Genomic DNA, 23734 nt, shown 5'->3' on the forward strand with positions numbered 1-23734 from the left:
AAGTCCTTGAATCATGAATAGGAGATGTGAAGGAGAAGTAAAGGCAAGAGTAATTAGCATTACAAGTTCTAGACAGCGAACTAGAAAAAAGTCAGAACAGGGCAATTTTCAAATGGTATTCTGTAGCTCTGAGTTTCTATGGGATGTCATATTCCTTCAGATTTAAGTCTCCTTTAGAATTTCTTATAATGCAGCAATGCTGGCAGCCACCAAAATAAAAATAATGCAAAGCAGTTGAACCACTCAAGTCTGGATTACTAGATCAGACCCCTCAAAATAAGTTATATTAAGCTTTGGTAGTTATTTTAAAGATAAAAGGAATCAAAATGTACAGAAGGTGAATGATGCCTGGGGCATTTTTTATGATTCCTATTGGTCCTTCCTTCGCACATCAGTCATGTGCTTTATAGCTCAAATTAACAACTCAGCCTCTAAGTAAAGGTTTTTGATAACTTCACTCAACAGGAAAAATTGGCTCTGGAACATAAGTCATTTTACACATCACATGATTACCTAGATCCAGGGAATCCATTCCCAAATATTTAGAGTCTTGAGTTTATTTATATAGAGAATCCTAAATAAGGGACATTGCTAACATTCCACACATGAGGATCATTTTTCTAAGAAATATCATTAGTCTGTTTACCATGTCTGACTAACATTGGATTTACGAGATTAGATTAAGTCACCTGCCTTTATTAGATATGACTAGCATCAGGTTTATAAGATTAGTTCAAGTTTCCTGCCTTCACTGCCCATATGTGTATGGAAGTGGGACCATCTATTGGAGCATGAGTAGCCTCTCAGGGACCACATCCTTAAAGAAAGCTGACCCTCCCTCTCCCAGCAGCCACCAATTGCCAATAGCTCCTCAGCTACAGGGATGGGATTTCATGATCCCCTCCCCCATCCATGCTGGGTTTTTGACTGGCTTGATCATAGACAGGTCTTATGCATGTAGCCACAGCTGCTATGAATTTATGTTTGCAATGACACTGTTGTGTCCAGCGAATACTGTTTTGCTCTAGATAGCCACTACCTCTGGCTCTTCAAACCTTTCTACACCCTCTTCCATGATGATCCCTGAGCCTTGGGAGAGGGAGGTGTGATATAGATGTCCCATTTAGAGCTGAGCACTCCATAATCTCTTATTCTCTGCACATTGACCAGTTTTGGGTTTATGTTTGCAATGACACTGTTGTGTCCAGTGAATACTGTTTTGCTCTAGATATCCACTACCTCTGGCTCTTCAAACCTTTCTACACCCTCTTCCATGATGATCCCTGAGCCTTGGGAGAGGGAGGTGTGATATAGATGTCCCATTTAGAGCTGAGCACTCCATAATCTCTTATTCTCTGCACATTGACCAGTTTTGGGTCTCTGTGTTGATCATCATCTACTTCAAAAAGAAGCTTCTCTGATGAGGGGTTGAGAGATGTACTAATTTATGGATATAAAGGTAAGAACTTAGGGGACAATTTATCACTATGTCCATTTAGCAGAATAATAGTATTAGGTTCTTCCCTAGGGCCTATGACCTAACCAGCCATGAATTTTTGGTCCAGTTAATGATAGTAGGCATGAGTTCTGTCTTGTGGAGCAGGCTGTAAATCCAATCCAAACATGCTTGGTTACTCCCATAACCTCCATGCCACTATTTCACCAGTGTATAGTCATTATTGTGTCTTGCAAAATTCACAGCTGGATAAGACTATTGATTACTTTTCTTACCTGGTAGTATGCATAGAATCTTCCAGCACTATGAAAGCTAGCCCATAGTAGTGAAGCTTCTATGTCAGTGCCAAACTGATCTCTCCATGTCCTATATGATACCAAGTATGTAGTATCTTCAGCAATAGGGCCTTACCATTAAGTTCTGGAGGGTAACCAGGACAACGGCAATGGCCCATAATGTTTGAGAGGGTCTGTGGAACCCCAGTAATGATTGAGGAAAAAAGGTAACCCATACAGGCACTGGGCCTTTTATTTGATGGCTATGGTATCTGGGAGAGACATTGTCCCCCATTATAGGGTAACTCCATTTAAATTCCTTTTTATACGTATAGATATAATTTTAGGAAGCTTCCACAGTAGTAGGCGTCCATGTAACTTTATCAGGCATATTTAGTGTTGGTCATCCTTTCCCATACTCGCTCCCCTTCCCAGCCCTCCCACCCCCTATCCCGTTTAGCACCTCTTATCCCATTATTCTTTTCTCCCTTTATACCATCTGTGTTCTAGCCCCATTCTCTTTAAATCTCCCAACCCCATGGTTCCTTACTAGTTTCCACCCTTCTATGTGTACTGTAGTGTAAGTACACATAATCTAAAGATTCAAAGTTAGCATCCACATGACAGAGAGCATGCATGCTGGTCTTTTGGGGTCTGGGTTACCATACTCAGAATGATTATTTCCAGCTCCATCTATTTAGTTGCAAATTTCATCATTTATTTATTTATTTTTACTTACAAAAGAGTAATATTCCATTATGCATATGAGCCACATTTTCATTATCCATTCATCAGCTGATGTATATCTAAGTTGTTTCCACTTACTGGTTATTGTGAATAAAGTTACAGTGAACATGGATGAGCAAGTATCACAACAGTGGGATACAGAGTCCTTTGGGAAAGTCCCAGGAGTGGTGTAGCTGGATCATACAGGATATCTATTTCTAGCTTTTTGAGAAACCTCCACAGTGATTTCCATAATGGCTACACTAGTTGTTTGCACTCCCACCAATAGTCAATGAGGGTTCCCTTCCCCCATACCCTTGCCAGTATTTGTTGTCATTATTTGGTGATTTTCTTTACATCTTGGCCATTCTGATTAGGGTAAGATAAAATCTGAAAGTAGTTTTAATTTGCATTTCTCTCCCTGACAGCTAAGGTTGTTAACAGTCCTTAAAATATTCCTTAGCCATTTGTATTTCTTCTTTTGAGAACTTTCGTTTAGTTCTATGACTCATTTTTTAGTCCTTGGCACATTCTAGACGCTAACCCTCTGTCAGATGTATTGCTGGTAAAGATTTTTTTTCCCATTCTGTAGAATGACTCTTCACTTGAATGAAATGTACAAAAGTTCAATAAAAATGTTTTAAATGTCAAAACCAAAACAAGTGTAGAAGAAACTTTTCAAAGAGTTGTGAAAAACAAATGCAATACATGATCCCAGATTAACTCCTTAACTAGGAAGAAACAAATAGCTTCTAGAACATTGTATGAAATGCACAAATTTCAATTAAAAATGTACACTGTAAAAAAGTCAATAATAGCCGGGCGTGGTGGCACACACCTTTAATCCCAGCACTCGGGAGGCAGAGGCAGGTGGTTCCAGGACAGCTGGGGCTACAGGGAGACCCTGTCTCAAAAAGACCAAAAAAAAAAGTCAATAATAATTTTAAAAAGGACTGTAAGTAGAACAAAGATGGAAGTTGAACCTGAATTGTGAACTGAGTAACAGTCTTGTACAAATGTTAAATCCCCTCGGTTTAATAAGTGTTCTCATTATTCAAAAATATGTACTGAAATGTTTAAAGGTTAAGGAGCATGATTATGTCCAATTTAACTTCAAATGGTTCTGAAAAATGGTAAGGAAGAAACTATATGCACATGCAAAGAAGGCAAAGTCAGTTGGACAAAGGGCATAGAGGAATTCATACAACTTTTTATGTTTTAAATTATGTCATTTAATTTGAGATAATTTGAGCTAACTTATCCATGAAAAAAATAAAAAAATCATGCAAATTAGCTTAGCCCCATCAGCTAAGAGGCCTCAATAAAACAAGCAGGCAAAAAAGGGTTGAGGAATTTTTACACAACCACCCTCAAAAGCGAAACGATGACTTTTAAAAATAATTTGAGCTTCACCAAATTTCTTTGGTGTCTGCAGAAAAGAATCCAAAATGGTAATTCTCCGCAATATCACACCCCTACCTGTGGCCTGGCGGATCTCCAGCCTGGAACACGTTGGTGAAGACTTCACCGTGTCTGTGATGCAGGGAAACATCCTACCCAAGGAAGAGTTTCGGCTGCATGTGCACTTCCAACCCTCCAAACCCATCAACATCAAGAAGGCCATTCGGGTGGAGGTGAGGCATTGTGTAACTGCATACTGGATAATCAAAATATGTGTACATTGGACACACACACCACACACACACACCTCTCACTTCACATTCCTATCTGATCTGTGTTTGATATTCCCAGCCTGTGATAACTTGCTCTGCATACAACACAAGCTCAATCAAGGCAGTATTGTTCAAAGCTGATTTCTTACTACTAAAACCAGAAGACTCAGTCAATGTGGAATGAATGAATGAATGAATGAACGAACGAATGATGTTACTGTGCCTAGGTAAACATTACATTCCTGATTTCACACTGGTCACCTGTCAGATTCTTGTTTCAGTTAACATCACCCTTACCCCTGGCACCTGACAATTGTTCTCAATGCCATTCTTGTCCTGATAGGGTCCTTTCCAACCCAGTCTTCCCAAGCCTTGCCTGTTCTGCCTCCAAGGGTTTTCCTTCCCATCCACTTCACTGTCTGTCCTCTACCTTTATCCAGGCCACTTGGAGCATCTTTTGCTTGGACATCTGCACTTTCCTCTTTGCATTCCCCACAAGTGACCACAGGGATCTTTACAGTATCAGTCAGATGGGCATGTTCACCATTGACAATTCACTTTACTGGTTCCTCAAGGCAGTAAAGATGACGCCTAGAGCCCTCACCTGTGTCTATCTGCATCTTGCTTGGTCCACACCTTAATCATTGGCTCCCATCACTTTCTGTTTCCTGCTTGAGATTCCTGACACCCCTGCATCCCTGCCAGGAATTTGTTTCTGGGCTCTGTGGGGAGTTGGTGCCTGCTTGAAGATCTATGTACCATCACTGCTTCAAGTGGGCTTCCCTAATAGCCCATTGAGGGTATCCCCTGCGTGTACAAACACTCAGCATCTTCTATCCTTCAGAGCCCCACCCCTTTCTGACTTTACCTCTGCTTACTTTGTTATGAGAACTCTATCAGTCATCTCCCCAAGCTCACCATCTGTGTTAGTTTCCTGGGACTATAGTAACAAATTACCACAAACTGGGTGGCCCAAAACAACAGACCTTCCTCCCTCACAGTTCTGAAAGGCAAGAAATCCAAAATCAAGGTGGCAGGCTACACTCCCTCTGAAGGCTCTAGGGAAGAATTCTTCCTCACCCCTTCTAGCTTCTAGTGTCTGCTGGTATGCCTTGGCTTGTGGCTGCATCCCTCCAGCCTTTGCCTCTCTCCTCAGAAGCTCTTGTCTCATCTGTCTTCTGTTCTCATTTAGAGGCATACAATCAGCCGTCTGTACTCATGAGCTCTGCTTTCACAGACTCAACTAATACTGGCAAGTGTGCGTTAAAGAAAAGGTAGAAATTCTAAATTTAAACTTGAATTGGGGGCTAGAGAGATTGCTCAGCTGTTAAGAGCACTTACTGCTCTTGCAGAGGACTAGAGTTTGGTTCCCAACACCCACATTGAGCAGCACACAATCACCAATAACTCCAGCTCTTGGGGATCCAACACCCTCTTCTGACCTTTGTGGGCACATGCACTTACATGCATATATGAGTTTACGCACACACACGCAATTTTAAAAATAAATCTTTTTTTAAACCTTTAATTCGGGACTGGTGAGATGGCTCAGCATGTAAGAGCACTGACAGTTCTTGCTGAAGACCTGAGTTTGAATCCCAGCACCCATATGGTGGCTAACAACTGTAATGCCAGTTACAGGGGATCTGACAACCTCCTCTGACCTATGCAGGCATTGCACGACATGGGTGCACTTACACAATGCAGGTAACACACTCATATAAATAAATAAATAAATAAATAAAAAGTTCTTTTAAAAATCTTTAATTTAGTAATAGCTAAAAGTTTCTCCTTATACCCAAAGCACACGTATGGGCAAGCTGGTAACTTTGTTTTTCAATTGACGTCTTCATCAGGATAAGAGTGATCTCCACCAAGATGCAGGAGTGCTGGACTACCAGCCAGCAGCTTTTCCCTGACTAACAGACCCTTCATCAGCTTCTGATTACAGTCAGCTAGATTGAGTTAGATTGGAATGCCAGCTGGCAGCACCTCAGGGGCTCCTTCAGGACAGTGAGGGAGGACCCCCAACAGCGATAGCGTCAGGGTCAGTGAGCTGATATAGCCCACGGTTTTGAAGATGAATGTTCACACAATAAAACATTTTAAATTTCCAAAAGGAGAAGCATTAAACATGTACTGTGCATGAAAAAAATCTATCACTGCTCTACAGATTGAGTCACAGAGAATGGAATAGTCCTGGTTTCTAAAATGAGTGGAACAAGACGTGAAGGTTTTCCACATCCAGTGTTAGAAAACGTTCTCCAGGTGTATTTGATTTTAAAGTTCTCAGAAACATCCCCTACCCTCTCACCCTCACAGTTACCACTGCATGTTGCATATTTCAGGCTCCAGGCACTTCATGGGTCTTGCTTACACTGATGAATTTCTCTTGCCCTGACAGGTTTTAGATGTAGACAATCTCGTTGGTGTTGTTCAGATCGAAAACATCCTGGTCTTTGCAGAATCGTATGATATTGCTTTGGACATCACCTTCCCCAAAGGTCTGTTGAACCCTTCAAAGGAAGCAGGTTTAGACATAGTGTCTGTGTAGTACAGTTTTGTGTAGAGGAAGGCTAGTGTATTTGTTAGTAATGTGGTGGGGGTTGATGGGAAAGGGGACAATATTTTGGTAATAGTTATGCAAGCCTAGAGTGATGTTAGCAACATCACTACAAATTATAATGTCTCCATCTGAGGATAGCAAGGGATTGTCATCAATATAAAATCCACAGAGCTCTTCTCTGAGCAGTTAATAAGTGAGTCTCTTCCTGCTTACATTACTTTTCTATCACTACTATAAAACAGATTGCCTCAGACTTTCTGGGCTAAAACAATACAAACTGCACCAGTCATGGTGATGCATGCCTGTCATCCCAGCTACTCAGGAAACTGAAACAGGAGGCTCTTGAGTGAGAGGCCATCCATCCTAGGCTGCCTAATGAGACCCCATCTCAAAAAAACAAAAACTCCAGAAAAACCCACAAATGTATTACCTGATAGTCCTGAGGTCAGTTCAAAGCAGGTCTTACAGATGAATATCCAAGTGTTAACAGGTTAAGTGTTCCTGAAAGCTCTGGGGAGAATCAGTTTCCTAAGCTTTGCAGCCCCTAGAGATCACCCACATTGCTTGGTTTGTGTTTCCGTCCTGCACCTTCAAAGCTAGCAGTATTGGTCCTCCTCACACTGCCATCTCCCTGGTTCTCCACTTTTGCTATCCTTGTCTACTTTTATAAGGACCCTTCTGATTGCATTGGGCTACCAGGATAATCCATGTCAATTGAGGGCAGCAGATTACCAGCCTCAATTGTCTGCTATCTTAAGTCCCCTTTGCCATGTATTCCCAAATCACAGGGATTAGGACGGGTGTCTTGAGACATTATTCTGTCTACCATGCTGCCCTAAGTCTCTTCCCTGAGCATGCAATTCTCCATGATGCCTCCTTTCCCTTAAAGGTGTCTTCCTCAGTAAGATTATTAGAGCTACATATTGGTCAGGTATCACTATCTTCTATACAAAGATCTTTACTACAGCATAATCATGAAAAGTTGGGAGTAAATAAAATATCTGTCAGAAGTAGAATAATGTTATTGTAAGAGTAGTAATTATGGAATGGCCATATCGTGGCAGCCACTAAGGCTGCATTTATGAAGAGCTTTAATAATTTGAGGGAATGCTTACGTTGTGACAGTAAGTAAAACAACACAAAATTATATGTTTTTAGTATTATAGCTCTGTAAATTCTTCAAAAATTTGTAAAGCTCCTAGAAGGTGAGGCTAGAGTTGGCTCAAAGGTTAAGAGTAGTTGCTGCTCTTGCAGAGGACCCAGGTTCGGTTCTTAGAACCTACATGGCAGCCTACAACTGTCTGTAACTCCAGTTCTAGGGAATCTAACACCCTCTTCTGGCCTCCAAGAGCATTGCACACATATAATACACTTACAAGGCAGGCAAAACACTCATACACATAAAATAAATAAATCTTTTTTTAAAAATCGTAGATGGTTTAGCTGATGACAGGCATGCAGGGTATGGTAGCCCACAGGGTGGAATCCCAAGGGAGGTGTCCAGATGAACTGAGAGCCTGTTGTTTATTTGCTGAGGCTCAGTCACAAAGGATGCTTCCTGCCACAGAGTTTTCAGAAAACAAGTTCTCTGAAACCATCACCTTCGGAGGGAAGCCCCTGCTCAAGCTCCCTTGCCCACTCAACCCCACCCCATGCCCTGGCCTCTGTAGGAGCTGAAGGAGGCCTGGACTTTGGGACTGTGAAGGTCATGGAGGAAATAAAGCAACCCCTTCAACTGAAGAACCGTGGGAAATACGAGATCATGTTCAGGTAACCTGAATCCCATGGGGGATATAACCAGCATCCACATCCACTTATGACAAGAAGAGTATGTTTGGGACAGCTTTAAAAAAAAACGGGCTGGAGAGATGGCTCAGTGGGTAAACTTCCTACTGCGTGAGTGCAAGGACCTCAGTTCAAATCCCCAGCACCCACATAAAAAACCTGGCCATCTATAACTCTAGCATAGGAGGAGCAGAGACAGGAGCATCTCTAGAACTCTTTGACCCACCAGTCTAGTGAAATCAGTGTTCACTGGGGTCAGGGAGAGACCCTGCTTCATAAGGTGAAAAATGATCAAGGAAGAAACCTAACATAGACTTCTGTCCTACACACAAACACACACACACACACACACACACAGAGAGAACATGCATACCAACACACACATGTTCATATATGCACATGCAACACACACTCCAAAAAGAAAGACAGAGGCTAGAGATGTAGCTCAGTTGAGAGAGTGCCTTGGGTTTGATCCCCAACATACAATAACATATACCTCAGTAGGTGGAGGCAGAAAGATCAGAAGTTCAAGGTCATCCTTGGCTACATAGTGAGTTTGAAGCCATCCTCGACTACATGAGACCCTGCCTAAAGGAAATCCTAAGAACTGTCTCTGTTTTTGCCTCCCTTGGCCTCAAATGAATGAAATTTCAACTGCTGAGTGCAAAACTTTTCACATACTCTGGAATTCTCAGCTTAAAAGGCCTCTGGATGGATCTGGAGCACCATGGGCCTGGGGATAGAGGAGGCTGGGAAGGGGAGATCCTTGGGGATGAGAGGACTTCTAGGAGTAGAGAGAGAGACTAGAGTTGGGGACAGGCTGGCTTCAAGTTTCCTACCCCACTTCCAGCTCTGTTCTGTCCTGTAGGCTAGATTTTCATACCAGGATTTACATGAAGAGTTTTCCATTTGTTTTTATTTTTTATTTTATGTGTATCTGTGTATTGCCTGCATGTAGGTGAGTGCACCTGTGTAATGCAATGCCTGTGGAGGACAGAAGAGGCTGTCGGATCCCCTGGAACTGTAGTTACAGACAGTTGTTAGCTGCCATGTGGATGCTGGAATTCAAACCCAGGTCTTCTGCAAGAACAACCATCTCTCCGGCCCCTTGTTTCAGTGTTTTTTTTTTTAATAAGAACTACTATATTAGAGAATCCAAAGGGTGGCTTGATAGAGTGCTACTTCATCTATGCCCGTTCCTTGACATTACAAATGACTCACCAATTGGAGCTGGTGAGATGGCTCAGAAGTTAAGAGCACTGGCTGTTCTTCAGAGGACCCAGGTTCAATTTGCAGCACCTACACTGTGGCTAACAACCATCTGTAACTCCAGTTCCAGGGGATCAACGCCCTCTTCTGACCTCGTTGGGTATTGCACAACACAGGTGCACTTAATATACACGCAGGCAATATACTCATACACATAAAATAACAATAATAAATAAAATGTTTTTTTAAAAAATGAATCACCAAGTACAGGAAGATCCTCAGAGAAGATGGTTTGGGATGGGAGAAGGGGAAGTTGCTCGGGTCAGTCACTGAGCCCTCCATGGCCATGCCAGCACTCAGGCCCGGAGATTTCTTTGATTTCATCCTACCTCCCTCCAAAAGAATTCATAGCTAACTAAGTGACTTCCCTGTGCAGACTTAGAAGAAACTCGGCGTATTCATTTCATGTCAACTTATAGAATATGGAAATAAGCAATGTCCCAACTCAACACCACTATTCATGAGACAGTGAAACTAAAAACTGGATCAAATGAGTATAAATAAAGGCCACTGTCACTTTGGAGGTAATGCTAAATGGAATCTCGGCCATTTGTGCATTCTGGATTACATCACAACAGCCTTTAGCTCTGCTTTTCCACATTGTATAGAATGGAGTCATTCTTGTTTGGAACAGGTAATGGAGGTTTGATGAAAAGTGTGTGGGTAAGTGGAGAATCACAGGTGTTGTGTGTACAGCAATTGAGCCACCAGATCTCCTGGAGCAGTGGTGAATAGGTGACAGCCAGACCTCTGCCTCAACACCAGGTGTTCCACTGCCACTTAAGTCCTCGTGCCTCCTCCAGGCCCTCCACAGTGCTCTTGAGTCAGCTCTCATCTCTGGTCCTCACTTCTCCCCCATCAGGCCTGTAGACTCCACTATGTCTCCATTCCCTGACTTCTGCCCCTACTTCCTCTCCTTAGATCCCCAAGCATCTGCCTAACTGTTCCCACTTCATATGCTACATTCAGTTTCAGAAATACAGAGAAAAAATGAAAGAGAGACTTAATTTATTTGCTGTTTTTCTACCATCAAGCGTCCCTGTTAAACAGAGAAATCCTGCAGCGATTCTTCTTAACCTTGGGATAGAGGATGGTGATCTTGCCTCAAGCATCAGTCCCTGACCAAATCAAACCTGTAATCCACTATACAAAGCATAGGGGCATGACTAGGGAGATAGTTCAGTCAGTAAAGTGCTTGCCTTCCCCTAAACCCAGGTAAAAAAAAGCCAAATGTGGTGGCACACACTTGTAATCCCAGCACTGGGGAGATGGAGGCTGGAAGATCCTGGGGCTTACCAGCCAGCCTAACCTGCTTGTTGAGTCCTAGGTCAGTGAGAGACCTTGCCTCAAAAAGAAAAAATGGACAGCACCTGTAGAATAACCCCTAATGTTGACCTCTGGCCTCTTCAAGCACACTCACACACCTGCACGTGAACTTGCACATACATGAACACACACATATACACCAAAGGAAGCATAGTGGACTCTGCTGTACATGGTATTTCCATAGGGCCAGGGACAGGTAGGTACTCAACAGACTAAACTGCCCTCTCTGACATCTTTTGTTTCCTGGATGATGATTTAAGTCACTTATTTATTCTTATCTTTCAGCTTCTCTGTGGACTCCTTAGGGATTCTGTCAACAAATATAAATTCTATGATCTCAGTCCAACCCAAAAAGGGCTCACTGACCTCAGCAGATAAACCCACAAGTGTCCAGGTATACTTCTGTGCAAAAAAAGAGGTGAAGATTGAGCACCAACCTATTATTCGATGTCAGGTGAGAAAATGCAGAGAAACAGGCTGACTCACTGGCAAGACTGTGGGCATTCTGGTGAACGTATGGTTGTGTGGAATGACTCACGGGCCAGGGTAAAGGGAAGAAGACCTGGGTGGCAACCAGAGAAGTGACACCAGAATTCAGTCCCAAGTATCTGGCATAGTTGGGCTAGGGAGGAAGGATACAAAGTCACCAGGAATAGAAATGCCAAGAGAGGAAGTATGCTCCCAGAATTAAAAGAGCTGTGTTCCATCAAGTGCAAAGATGTGTTGAGCTGAAAATAGCAGGCACAGTTACTCTGTGTCAATGTCTGGCTAGTGCATGATGAACTGTCAGCATCTACTAACGTCGCCGTTTATGCAGTACTACGGAGAGTGAAGTAAAGAGCCTCATTTCATATCAAGGATGAAAGTAGGTAAGACGACACTGATGGGAATTCTGTACCTGTGCCCGGGGCTGACATCTTCCAACCCTTCTTCCCTTTCTAGATTATTGAGCCCAGTCTTTCAGAAGATGAGATCGTCGCCAGCATCCCAATTAAGTTTTCTGTGAATGCAGTGTATTCCAAATTCACCATCAGCCCCTCCTCCATCATCAACTTTGGGGCTTTGATCTGTGGTACCAAGAAAAGCACCACCTTTACCATAGAAAACCAAGGCATTACTGACTTCAAGTACGCCCTCTACAGGTTGACGGGGGAGAGCCCCATTCATCAAAAGAAGGCGTAAGACAAGTTGTTGATTCATATCATTCCCTGTTGCTCAGTACTTTATATTCTACAGAAATCTTCCCCATACTTTATCTAAATTGACCCAGTAACCTCACATGAGCAAAATCACCCAAGTTTAGAAGTGATTCATACAAGACTATGAGGGAAATCGCTGGAAGGAGTTGGTTCTGAACCCACATTTTCTGACCAGACTTCAAACATTTTCTAATTCTCATCAGATACAGGATAAGTTTTAGTTAAGCAAATGAAAAGTCTTCTGGATGGGTGTGATAGTGCACACTTGTAATCCCAGCACTTGGAAAGTAGAAGCAGGAGGATAAGGAGTTCAAGGTCATCCTTGGCTTCATAGCAAGTTGGAGGCCAGCCTGGCCTACCTGAAACCCTGTCAATCAATCAGTGTGAGAGGGGGAGGGAGTAAGGGACACTGTAGCATCTTCCATTGGGAAGACTTTGGGGTTTTGTGTGGTCCTGATGCTTCTGGTATGCTAAAAGACTCACAAATAGGTCATCACCCTGTCCATCATCCTGCAAGGTGCTAAGGGATGACTGCAACATCAAACTAAATCAAAGGAAAGCCTGAGCCATGCCTCATGGTTAGGGATGGCAAAGGGTGCCCTGGAAATGCAAGCAAGAGGAATCAGGGTAATGCCTTCAGCTCACCAAACAGGATTCCTGCCTTTTCCCTGTGAAGACTTTGTTACCACAGCTGCTTTAATAATTGTTGCAACCACAAGACTGTGAAGATGCTGAATTAATAAGCAAAAACACCTGGCTTTTTGAGCCTTTAATCCCAGCACTCTGGAGGCAGAGACAGGTGGATCTCTATGAAATCAAAGCCAACCTGGTCTATATAATGAGTTTATGTAGTTTATGTCTACATAAGGCCAGCTGTGGCTACAGGGAGACCCTGTCTCAAAAAAAGATAAAAACAAACAAAAAATATGGTTTATTGGTTCCGAAGATACTAACTTTATTTGGATTTTCTAAGTATTTCAAAACATGCCTAATCCTTACATTGCTTATAATAATTTTACATTTTTGAAGCTATCACTTCTCTTTGTAAAACTTTTAATTATTTTTATTTTATGTGTGCGAGTTTATAGCCTACATGTGTGTAAGTGCACCAATGTTGTGCAATGCCCACAGAGGTCAGAAGAGGGCGTCAGATGCCCCAGAACTGGAGCTACGGATGGTTGTTAGCCATCACGCGAGTGCTGGAATTGAACCTGGGTCCTCTGCAAAAGCAGCCTGTGCTCATAACTGATGAGCCATCTCTCCAGCCATACTATTACTTTCTATAATGGCAAAGTTTGACCATATTAAGAAATATGGAGTTAAACTACCTAAAGTCTCTTTCTTCCAAATTTAGTTTCAACCTAACTTTTTACCATTTCTTTTTTTGTTGGTTTGTTTGGGCTTTTTGTTTTTACAATTTTTTATAATGATTTACTAATGCTTCCAATTATTATAATTTGTATACTGTTTAAATTATTTTTATTTTAATTCTTTTTATTTTAGCTTGAACAAATTCATGTAAAACACCCAAAGTGTTTGAACTTTAAATATTGTGGTCATTAAGAAAGTGAATGTGAGGTTGGAGAAATGGCTCAGTGGTTAAGAGCACTGGCTGCTCTTACAGAGGACCTGGGTTCAGTTCCTAACACCCACATGATGGTTGACAATCATCCTTAAGTCCAGTTCCAGGGGACCTGACACCCTCTTCTGGTCTCCAAGGGCATTGCACACATGTGGTGCACTTACATGCATACAGGCAAAATAGTCATACATATAAAAATATAATAAATTAATTTTTAAAAAGAAAATGAATGTTTGAGCCAGATGTGGTCATGCATTCCCTTAATCTCAGCACTCAGGAACCAGAAACAGATGGATCTCTGTGAGTTCTTGGCCAGCCTGGTCTACATAGCAAGTTTCAGGCCAGCCAGGGCTACATAGTGAAACTCAAGAAAAAAAGTTTGCATATATAAAATTCTCAAAAATGTATGATGCATTTCAAATACAGTTGTGTATTCTTTATTCTGTCTAGATGACGAATTCTTTAGACAAAACTTCTCCTACCCCGAGAGCCTAGAAGAAAGGAGCACAGGTGAACAGGTGGTGTCTCATGTCCCCATCAGAATCTGACAATGTACTCTCACTTCTCTGATCAGGACCAGCCACATTGGAAATACAAGAACCCAAGAGAGTGAGAACTTCTTCAAGACCGGCCCTGCTAAAGCAGCCAAGTTCTCAGATACTGTCCAGAAAGACATGAACATCGCAAACCAAGTGAGTGCCCCTCCTTAGTCATAGAAACTTAGCAAGGCCACCTTCCAGCAAGCCCTCACCTTCAGACACCTCTGTAAAATAACAGAATTTGTATCTTCTGTGGCAGGAATATTACATCTCCATATTGAAATCCTCACTACCATTTTGGATGTCCATTTCTACTTTAAAACATTCACTGAATCCCTAGTGCTTTAAAATCTTCATGTATACTTTTTAATCAAGAATAATTTGTTTTTAAGAAACAGAAATCTGGAGAGAAGTCCTTCTCTGTCTAGATGGTGTATCCAGGAATCTCCAGGGCCCAGTACAGCTCCTAGCACACAGCAAATGTTCAGTCAGTAGCAATCAAGTTAGGTCCCTAGCAGCATATATGCAGAGCTGTGAAGTCACACTTCACCACGCCTAAGGCTTATCCCCCAGGCACTTGTGTGCCATGTACTCACTGGAGTGGAGGGTGCCACTCTGTCCAACCACCTGTTGGAGCCCTGGTGAGAATTTATAGAAGATATCCTGAAGATACAGAGGTGGTATCTGAACCTTCTAAGAATAAATCTTGTGCTAATGTAGTAGTACTATGGAAAGTACCTAAAGAGATTTGGAAGGGAGGGGTGGTTACGTTGGAAGAGTGCATCTCTGACATGCTAAAAGTTGGCACATCAAGTTCAAGGTCCCAAGCCAACACCCAGCTACTGTGCTAGATTCTAGTGCTGCTCTAGAGATACACTGGAGAAGATATCCTAAGTTAGACTGCCCCTGGGTCGCTTTGTGAAACTAAACAAGAGCAGGGTCAAGCCTAAGAACCAGGAGGAGCACATGCTCTCTGAGCGGCAGACAGTTCAGCTGCTCCGGTGTCAGTTCCTGTGAGAGGAATACTGTGCATTTGTTGTCAGTCCCAAGGGAGGATCCTGAGCACCTCTCCAATGCCACATATCAGCATCACAGGCTAGGAGAAGATATTCTAGCCCTCATCAGCTCCTGTTGAAGTTCCTAGACCTAGGAGGAGGTCCAGCTGCCAGAGTACAAGTCCAATAAGACAGGGTACTCACAGGACAAATCATGCAAAGGATTTCTCACACAGCAAGGCAACTGTAACCAACAGAAACCTAGGATCTGGTCCTCTAGGACTCAAGAATTTGCCCAGGGTAAGGAGTCTCATCTGTGCATGCCCCACTTTACACTACAGCTGAGCATCCCCAAAAGCATTCGGCTCTGGGTTTTAGACCCCTAGAGAAGTTTGGGTCTCTAAGATAAAGCACTACAAGGGCATCTAGGAGGTGTGAGGACAGAGACTGTACTAGCCAAAACAGTCTTTCCTTAGCTTGGACATGGCATTTCCAGTACATTGTACAGTTACCTTGAAAATGACAAGTGGAACATGGAGGGCTGGGACCTGCAGGGACATCCAAGGGATACTCTTACGCCAACATCCTTTTCTTTGAGTGCTAATTCTGTAACAGATGCCGCACTGCTTCACACATCTTCTCTCATTTAACCCTCCAATGATCTGCTGGGTTGTGGACTTTTTTAGATATGTTAACTGTGGCCCAGAGAAATCATTTTTCCAAGGTCAAAGACTATATGGTAGGTATTGGGTTTCAGCCCCAGAGTGTTGTATTTAAAGCCCATCGTCTCGACCACTGTTCCATTCCACACCCTTCTGCTTTGAGATCTCTACCTCGGTAAGTGGTGCATAATGTGGAGACTGTTTCCTTGAGCCTTTGGTTCCATCACGACTCTCAAAAGTAGTGTTCAGAGAAGAGAGCACCGAGAACCCATCCTGGATGAATCGCCTAGGGCCTCTGCCCCTGCAAGCAAAGAGAGTGCCCATGGAGAGAGACCTAGCTTTTCCCCTTTCACCATCTCATGGCTCTATTGGGAAGTCTCAGACTCTGTTACCCCCTCTGCTTCCTTCTGTCCTGCCCTTCACGCCCTTGTCCTGCAGGCCCGCTTCTCCCACGGCATGTTCACAGTGTACCCAGGATTTGGCTCCATCCCTTCTGGAGGACAGCAGGTCATCACCGTTGACTGTGTGGCTGACCCTGTGGGAAGGTGTGAAGAGTTTCTAGCCATCGATATCTCGGACCGAGACCCTAGAGAACATCCTGCCGGCATTCCTTACACTCTGCTTGCCGAAGCATGTCTACCAGGTACTGCCTCTTGAATTGGCCAACGGCCCTGAAAGACCTGCCTTGGTGGTAGACCTCCCCCTTCAGGAAAACTCTAAAGATGTCCAGCAGACAAGGCTGGACTGCTTCGCCTGGGAACTTAGAACTTCCTCTGGTGTCTGCAGCCATATTTTTCCCTAAAGTCTCACAAGCATGCACATGTAAGGAGAGGACTTTCTACTCCAAACTCTTAGTCTGTTACTGGGTTCTCACATGAGTAGTGCTGAGAAGCTATCTGGTGGCATGGGATGTGACCCAGGACCTAGGAACACTGAATCTGTTCCTGCTCAGGCCACTCCCTGTGGACAACATATTCACAGAGCAATTCTCGGGGACTGAGTGTGCTGAAATTTTAACCGAGGAAGAATTCAGATAAAGCTTTGGTTATAGACACCCCAGAACCTTGACCCAAAGTGGGCCCACTGCCTCCTTGCTCTTCGGTCCACCCCAGACCTCAGAGTTCACTGCTTCTTGCTAATGGCAGGAAAATGCCAATTGAGATGTTTCAACCAGAACGGACAGTGGAAAAGAGAACCAGCAGAATTTTGTTCACCAATTACGTCCCCACGTGTGGATTTCCCCCACTCATCTTCTGTGATGTTTTGTTTTTGTTATAACTTTGTTTTGTAGTGCAAGGGATAGAACTCAAGGCCTTATGCATGCTAGGCAACTCTCAGCACCAAGTTGTATTCCCAGCCTTGTGATTCTCCTTTGTCAAAATCTAAACATCCTGGGCTGGCAAGATGGCTCGGCAGATAAAGGTGCCTGCCTCCAAGCCTGGCACCTGAGTTTGATCCCTGGAATCCATATGGTGGAAGGAGAAAACCAACTCCTGCAAGTTGTCCTCTGAACTCCACACTCGTGCCTTAGGATGCACATGTACACACACATACACATGATTAGATAGAAGATAGATATATAGATGGATGGATGGAAGGATGGACGGACGGACGGACGATGGAAAGGCAGGTTCTGGCAGCCAGGCCTCATCTCACAGTCTTCCCTCTGTTCTCCAGCCTTTGTAACCGACAACAATGTGTCAATATTTGAAGAGCACCAGATCTGTACCAGTCCCAACCTATTCCACATCCTGCAGACTGTACAGAGTGGGGGGCTGTTTGTGGAGGATGAGAACAAGTTCATCTTCTGCAATGTGCTGGTGGGCCACCAGGCCAAGGCTCGGTTCAAAATCAGCAATGTGGGAAAGATCGCCTGTGATGTCAACATCTTGGTCAAACCTATTTCCAACAAGGTAAGAGGCTCCAAGTGGCCCTGCCCTGCTGTAGTTGACATAAAGCCAGGGACAGAGTTCTGGGAAGTCCCTGCTCTGTAGCTTCTGTACCCAAATTGGGAGCATCTGGCTCATGGGCCCAGCTGGAAGTTCTTGGGGTTACAGGGCCACTTCCCCTAGGCCAGGAGCTGTACATTTGTTCCAATGAGGTCTTATTTTTGGTCTTTTTGAGAAAGGGTCTCCCTGTAGCTCCCTGTAGCTCTCCCTGAAACTCACTATGTAGACCAGGCTGGCCTTGAACTCACAGAGATCTGCCTGCCTGTGCTGGGATTAAAGGCATGCACCACCACGCCAGGCTATGAGGTCTTCTTTCAGTATCTTTGTACCTGGAATATCCAAGCGCTGGGAGGGAAGCCAAAGATGAGCACCAGCTTCAGACAAACTGGCCTCAAACCTCCTATTCTTCTAGTTAGGGAGGTGTATAGGGTGCCAGACCATAGGTGTTAAGGTGAAATGAAGAATGTATGTTGAAACCCTCCTATGTGGCTTGTATCATGCTAAATGATTCATATTTATTGCCTTGTTCACAACTCCTTTGGAGTTGGCTGTTACCCCCATTTTACAGTTAGGGAAATTGAGGCTCAGAAAAGCTAATTCTTCTAATAGGTCCCAGAACCTGAGAATATACAAGTAGGCTTAAAACCAAGCTTCGTCCAGAACCTGAGAATATACAAGTAGGCTTAAAACCAAGCTTCGTCCATACTGAATAAATAGTAAGTACCTATTTCAGAGATCTGCTAAGCCCAAAACTGTTTTCTCTCTCTGAGTCAGATCATACTAAGGTCATTTTCCTCACAGTGAAAGGGAACATCCAGGGCAGCACAAAGAAGGACTTAACCAGTGGGGTGCTGTTACCCTAATTTCCAGTCATATGTGTTTCAAATACTACTTAGCTGTATCAGGATTGTGTCAGTTCTCTGCCCAAAGGTGGAGTCTGGGCCCAGGTGGTTCTCATGCCCTGGACCTGGCATTGTCCCCAAAATTGACCTCAACCTACAGCTGTGTACACGGTGTGCATTCCTGGTGGACTGTCATCTGAGAGTGTGAATGTCACATTGCTTCCCTCAGGCACTGGTGACATCCAGTCACTGTTCTCTGGCCTTTTCATAGAGTATTGAGGGGTAGCTTTCTCCATGTTATGTGCTGAAAGCAGACAGAGTAAGCAAGCCTGGCTTCTAAAGAGAGATGTTCTGACAGCCGGCTTGGAGTCATCCAAATTCTCCTCCTCCCCAGTTTGAGACTAGAAGGGAATTCCTTGGAAAGAGCAACAAAACCTTAATGTCCTCAGCTGAAGAACAAGATGGAGGAGCCTTGTCTTGTTTCTACCCACTTCTCATAAAAATGAAAAATTCTTTCAAAGCCATGCCAGGCATCCCTCCAGTTCAAGAACTTTCACTGGATTGTGGCAGATGGATTGCTGAGAAGAGATACTCTAGCCTTGGTTCTTGGCATTACAAGGACCAGAAGCTCACTCAGCTTAGCTCAGATAACACAGGAGTCACAGCCCATGAGTCAGAGACCTCAGACAGATCAGAATGCAGCATGGTGCCATCCCTCTTGCAGACCAGAACTGGCACCTAAGTCTATCCTTCAGAAGATGAGTAGATAATCCATCCATCTTTCCTTTGTATAGTCTGGCTTCCATATCATATATGTGGCTCAGCCAGATTCCAGCTCAGCTCCATTACCAACCAACAACAGTCTGTTTCATTTAAGTGTCAGAAGATAGTCGGCAGGGTGGCAGAAAGAGCATCTGGCTTACTGGTTTGTTTGTCTATTTGAATCAGAGTTCATGGTCTAGCCACAAGCAGCTAGATGTTGCTTGGAGGGTAACTCCCAGATTCTGGGTTGCTCTATCCAGGACCCATGGCTCTGCAGGTAATTGAGTTTGTATACCACCGTCTTGAAGAAGGGAAGAGTTCACAACAGGCCAGGGACATCAGCAATAAACCCTGGTGGAAATGCAAAGTAGCTAACACCCTCTGGTTCTGTTCCTCTTAACAGGTAACCGCCCGCATCATCGACATCTTTGATGTGGAGCCCAACAAGATGTGTATTGGGAGTCGCTCACATGTCTTTACCACAGTGTTGTTCACACCACAGGCCATGCAGACCTACCAGTGCATCTTTGAGGCTACCTTGGACGGCTTGCCCAGGTACCACTCTGTCCCCTCTCCCTCAACAAGACTGCATCCCACACTCTATGGGAAAGTAGTCCTGCCAGGTCAGGTTGACAAGTCTTGATCTTCCTGTCCCCTGTAGCAACCTGGCCAGGAGCCAAGGTCTTGTGTTTGATATCGTTGGTGAGGGGACCCTCCCTCGAGTGACTGTCGTGCGGCCAACTCTGTATAACCAACTTGGAAACCCCTTGCTCCTGTTTAAAAGGCTCCTGCTTGGCCAGTCAGAGAAACTGCCTCTCATCCTCAAGAACAATGGCACCATCCCTGCCCAGGTAATTGTTGAGGGTGATGCCTAGGGTGATGTGTTAGTCAGGCTACATGCCGCTTTATTTTGGCTCACAGTTTCCACAGTCCCCAGCTCTGCTGAGTCCAGGCCTATGGCAAGACAGAACATTATGGCAGCAGGAGCATGTGGCAGAGGTTACTCACCTTATAATGGACAGGAAGCAAAGAAAGGGAACAAAGAGGAGCCCAGGATAGGGCACAACCCACAAGGGCACCACCCAGTCACCTACTTCCTCCAACTAGATCCCACTTCCTAAAGTTTCCAGAATCTCCCAAAATTGTGCCATCATCTGAAGACAGAGCCTTCAGTACATGAGCCCTTTTGAGGGGGACAATTCATGTCTAGACCATGAACAGGTGGGAAGGGAGAAGACTCACTGAGACTTTAGACATTGGGGTCTCTGCCATCCCTAACATACGAGGACTTCTTGATGGCCCTCAAACATTAACCTGTGTGAGAGACATGGAGCATACAAAAAGGAATATGGAATGTTCTTTGTAATTCATGTAATTCAGGAAATCAGATTGCACGAGAGACTAATGACCACTGTTCAAGGCTGTGCGATGATGGACACCAAGCTGGGTAGGTAGGATTGTGAGTATTCTTGGTGTCTTATTTTTTTCCTTATTTCTGTAATGAATATTCCATTTGTAATTGGGGAAAAACAATAATAAAAGGAAACTTCATTAAAGGTGAGGGATTTGATATCTAAACGGACTTCAGTTCAACGATTATTTGTATATTTTTATGTTACAAAAATATCAATGACTCATGTTTAAGCCTCATACAAAGGACCTTGGGATCTTTTTTATTCACTTGTTGAGACAAGGTTTCACTATGCAGCTCTGGCTGGCCTGGAACTCACTATATAGACCAAGCTAGCCTAAAACTCACAGAGATCTGCCTGCCTCTGCCTCCCCATCCCAAGTGTGGGGGTTAAAGGTGTGCCACCACCATGCCCAATCAGGACTATGGGACTATGGAACTATTGAAAATGGTTTAGCCCCATTCAGCAGATAAAGTAAATACCCATTGTCTTGTCAATGATGCTGGAGTGGGGCTTTAGGACACTTGTGTTTTAGTAAGTAAGCGTGGGCTCAGCATCCCAGGTAGTAAGAGACAACCACAGAAACCCAGAAGCAAAAAGTGTAGGGGATTCTTGGAGGGAACATCACTGAACATAATTAAAGCTATATACAACCAACCCACAGCCAACATTATTCTAAATGGAGAAAAACTGGAAGCATTCCCATTAAAAATCAGGAACAGATAAGGCTGTACACTATCTCCACTCCTTTTTAATATAGTGCTTGAAACTCTTTCTAGAGCAGTAAGAGAAGGAAATTAAAGGAGTACTAATTAGAAAAGAAGAAGTCAAATTATATCTATTTGCAGATGTTATGATATGCATCAGTGATCCCAAAAATTCCACCAAAAAAACTCCTAGAAATGGTCAACACTTTCAGTGAGGTGACAGGTTACAAAAATCAATCTACAAAAATCTGTAGCCTTTCTATATTCCAATAAGAATAAGCAATAATAAGCAATCTGAGAAAGTATTCATGGAACCCCCTCCCCATTCACAATAGACTCAAAAAAATAAAATAAACTATCTAGGAATAAACCTAACCAAAGACATTAAAGATCTCTACAATGAAAATTTTAAATCTTTGAAGAAAGAGATTGTGGAAGACACCAGGAGATGGAAAGACCTCCCGTGCTCATGGATTGTTAGAATATTGTAAAAATGACCATCCTACCAAAAGCAATTTATAGATTCAATGCAATGCCAGTCAAAATCCCCATGATATCCTTCACAGTGCTAGAAAAAAACATCCTAAAAGTCAAGGAATCACAAAAGTCCCCAGATAGCCAAAGCAACCTTAAGCAAAAAGAACAATGTTGGGGGGATTTCCATACTATATCTCAAACTTTATTACAGAGCTAGAGTCATAAAAACAGCATGATACTAGCAGAAAAACAGAAACATAGATCAATGGAACATAATAGAAGACCCAAACATGAGTGCATGCAATTTCAGCCACCTGATATTTGACAAAGGGGCCAAGAACACACACTGGAGGGAAGGCATCATCTTCAACAAATGGTGCTGGCAAAACTGGATCTCCACCTGTAGAAGAATGAAATTAGACCCTTATCTTTCACCCTGCATGAAAGTCAACTCCAAATGAATCAAAGACCTCAATGTGAAACCTGAAACTCTGAAACTTTTAGAAGAAAACATAGGCAGTACCCTACAAGGTGTAGGAAAGGACTTTCCAAATTGAACATCACTTGCTCGGGAATTAAGGTTAACAATCGACAAGTGGGACCTCATTAAATTAAAAAGCTTCCATACAACAAAGAAACAACCAAGAAAGTGAAGAGAAAACACACAGAGTGAGAGAAAATCTTTACCAGCTCCACAGACAACAGGGGATTAATATCCAGAATACACAAAAAAACTCAAAAACCAAAAACAAGGAAAAAAAGTGACCCAATAAAAAGATGGGCTAAGGATCTGAACAGAGTTTTCAAACAAAGAAATAAAAATGACTAAGAAACAAAGTGTTCAACAGCTTTAGTAATTAGGGAAATGCAAATAAAACCACATTAATATTTCCTCTCACCTCAAACTGACTAAGATTAAGAGAACAAGTGATTCCAAATGCTGGCGATGATGTGGAAAAGGGAATACTCATTCACTGCTGGGGGGATTGCAAACTCGTGCAGCCACTATGGAAAGCAGTGTGGAGAACTCTTAAAAAATTGAAACTGAATCTACTATGTGATCCACTTTTAACACTCCTTGCCATATACCCAAAGGACTCGCCCTACTGTAGAGATACTTGAACATTAATTTTTGTTGCTGCTCTTTTCACAATAGCTAAGAAATGGAAACACTCTAAACATCCCTCAGCTGATGAATGGATAATGAAAATATGGTACATTTACACAATGGAGGTCTACTCAGCAGTAAGAAAGGCAAAATCATGAAATTTGCAGGTAAATTAATAGAACTAGAAACCGTTATACTGAGTGAAGTAACACAGACTCAGAAAAACACGATGTATGTTCTTACGTGTGAATCTTAGCACCAAATCCTTGTATGTGAGCATATATCCTATGGCAGCTAACAACTATTTGTAACTCCAGTTCCAGGGGATTCAACACTCCCTTATGACCCCCAGGAACACTGAACAGTATGGGTGTACTTATACACATGCAGGTAATATGCACATGAAAAATAAAAATAATAAAAA

General features: G+C 43.2%; 1 protein-coding gene across 1 annotated transcript in view; it reads left to right on the forward strand.

Moving 5' to 3' along the window:
- Nucleotides 1-23734, forward strand: part of Hydin (HYDIN axonemal central pair apparatus protein) — a 416625-nt gene that overhangs the window by 326318 nt on the left and 66573 nt on the right. The window contains exons 52-61 of the mRNA XM_008834989.1: nucleotides 3893-4091; nucleotides 6535-6634; nucleotides 8367-8466; nucleotides 11362-11530; nucleotides 12019-12254; nucleotides 14432-14549; nucleotides 16492-16696; nucleotides 17731-17966; nucleotides 20010-20161; nucleotides 20268-20457. Of these exons, the coding sequence (XP_008833211.1) occupies nucleotides 3893-4091; nucleotides 6535-6634; nucleotides 8367-8466; nucleotides 11362-11530; nucleotides 12019-12254; nucleotides 14432-14549; nucleotides 16492-16696; nucleotides 17731-17966; nucleotides 20010-20161; nucleotides 20268-20457 (1705 nt within the window). The remainder of the gene's footprint in view (nucleotides 1-3892; nucleotides 4092-6534; nucleotides 6635-8366; nucleotides 8467-11361; nucleotides 11531-12018; nucleotides 12255-14431; nucleotides 14550-16491; nucleotides 16697-17730; nucleotides 17967-20009; nucleotides 20162-20267; nucleotides 20458-23734) is intronic.

This window comes from Nannospalax galili, unplaced genomic scaffold (assembly GCF_000622305.1).
Source record: "Nannospalax galili isolate Female #2095 unplaced genomic scaffold, S.galili_v1.0 scaffold56, whole genome shotgun sequence".
In the NCBI taxonomy this organism is placed as follows: domain Eukaryota; kingdom Metazoa; phylum Chordata; class Mammalia; order Rodentia; family Spalacidae; genus Nannospalax; species Nannospalax galili.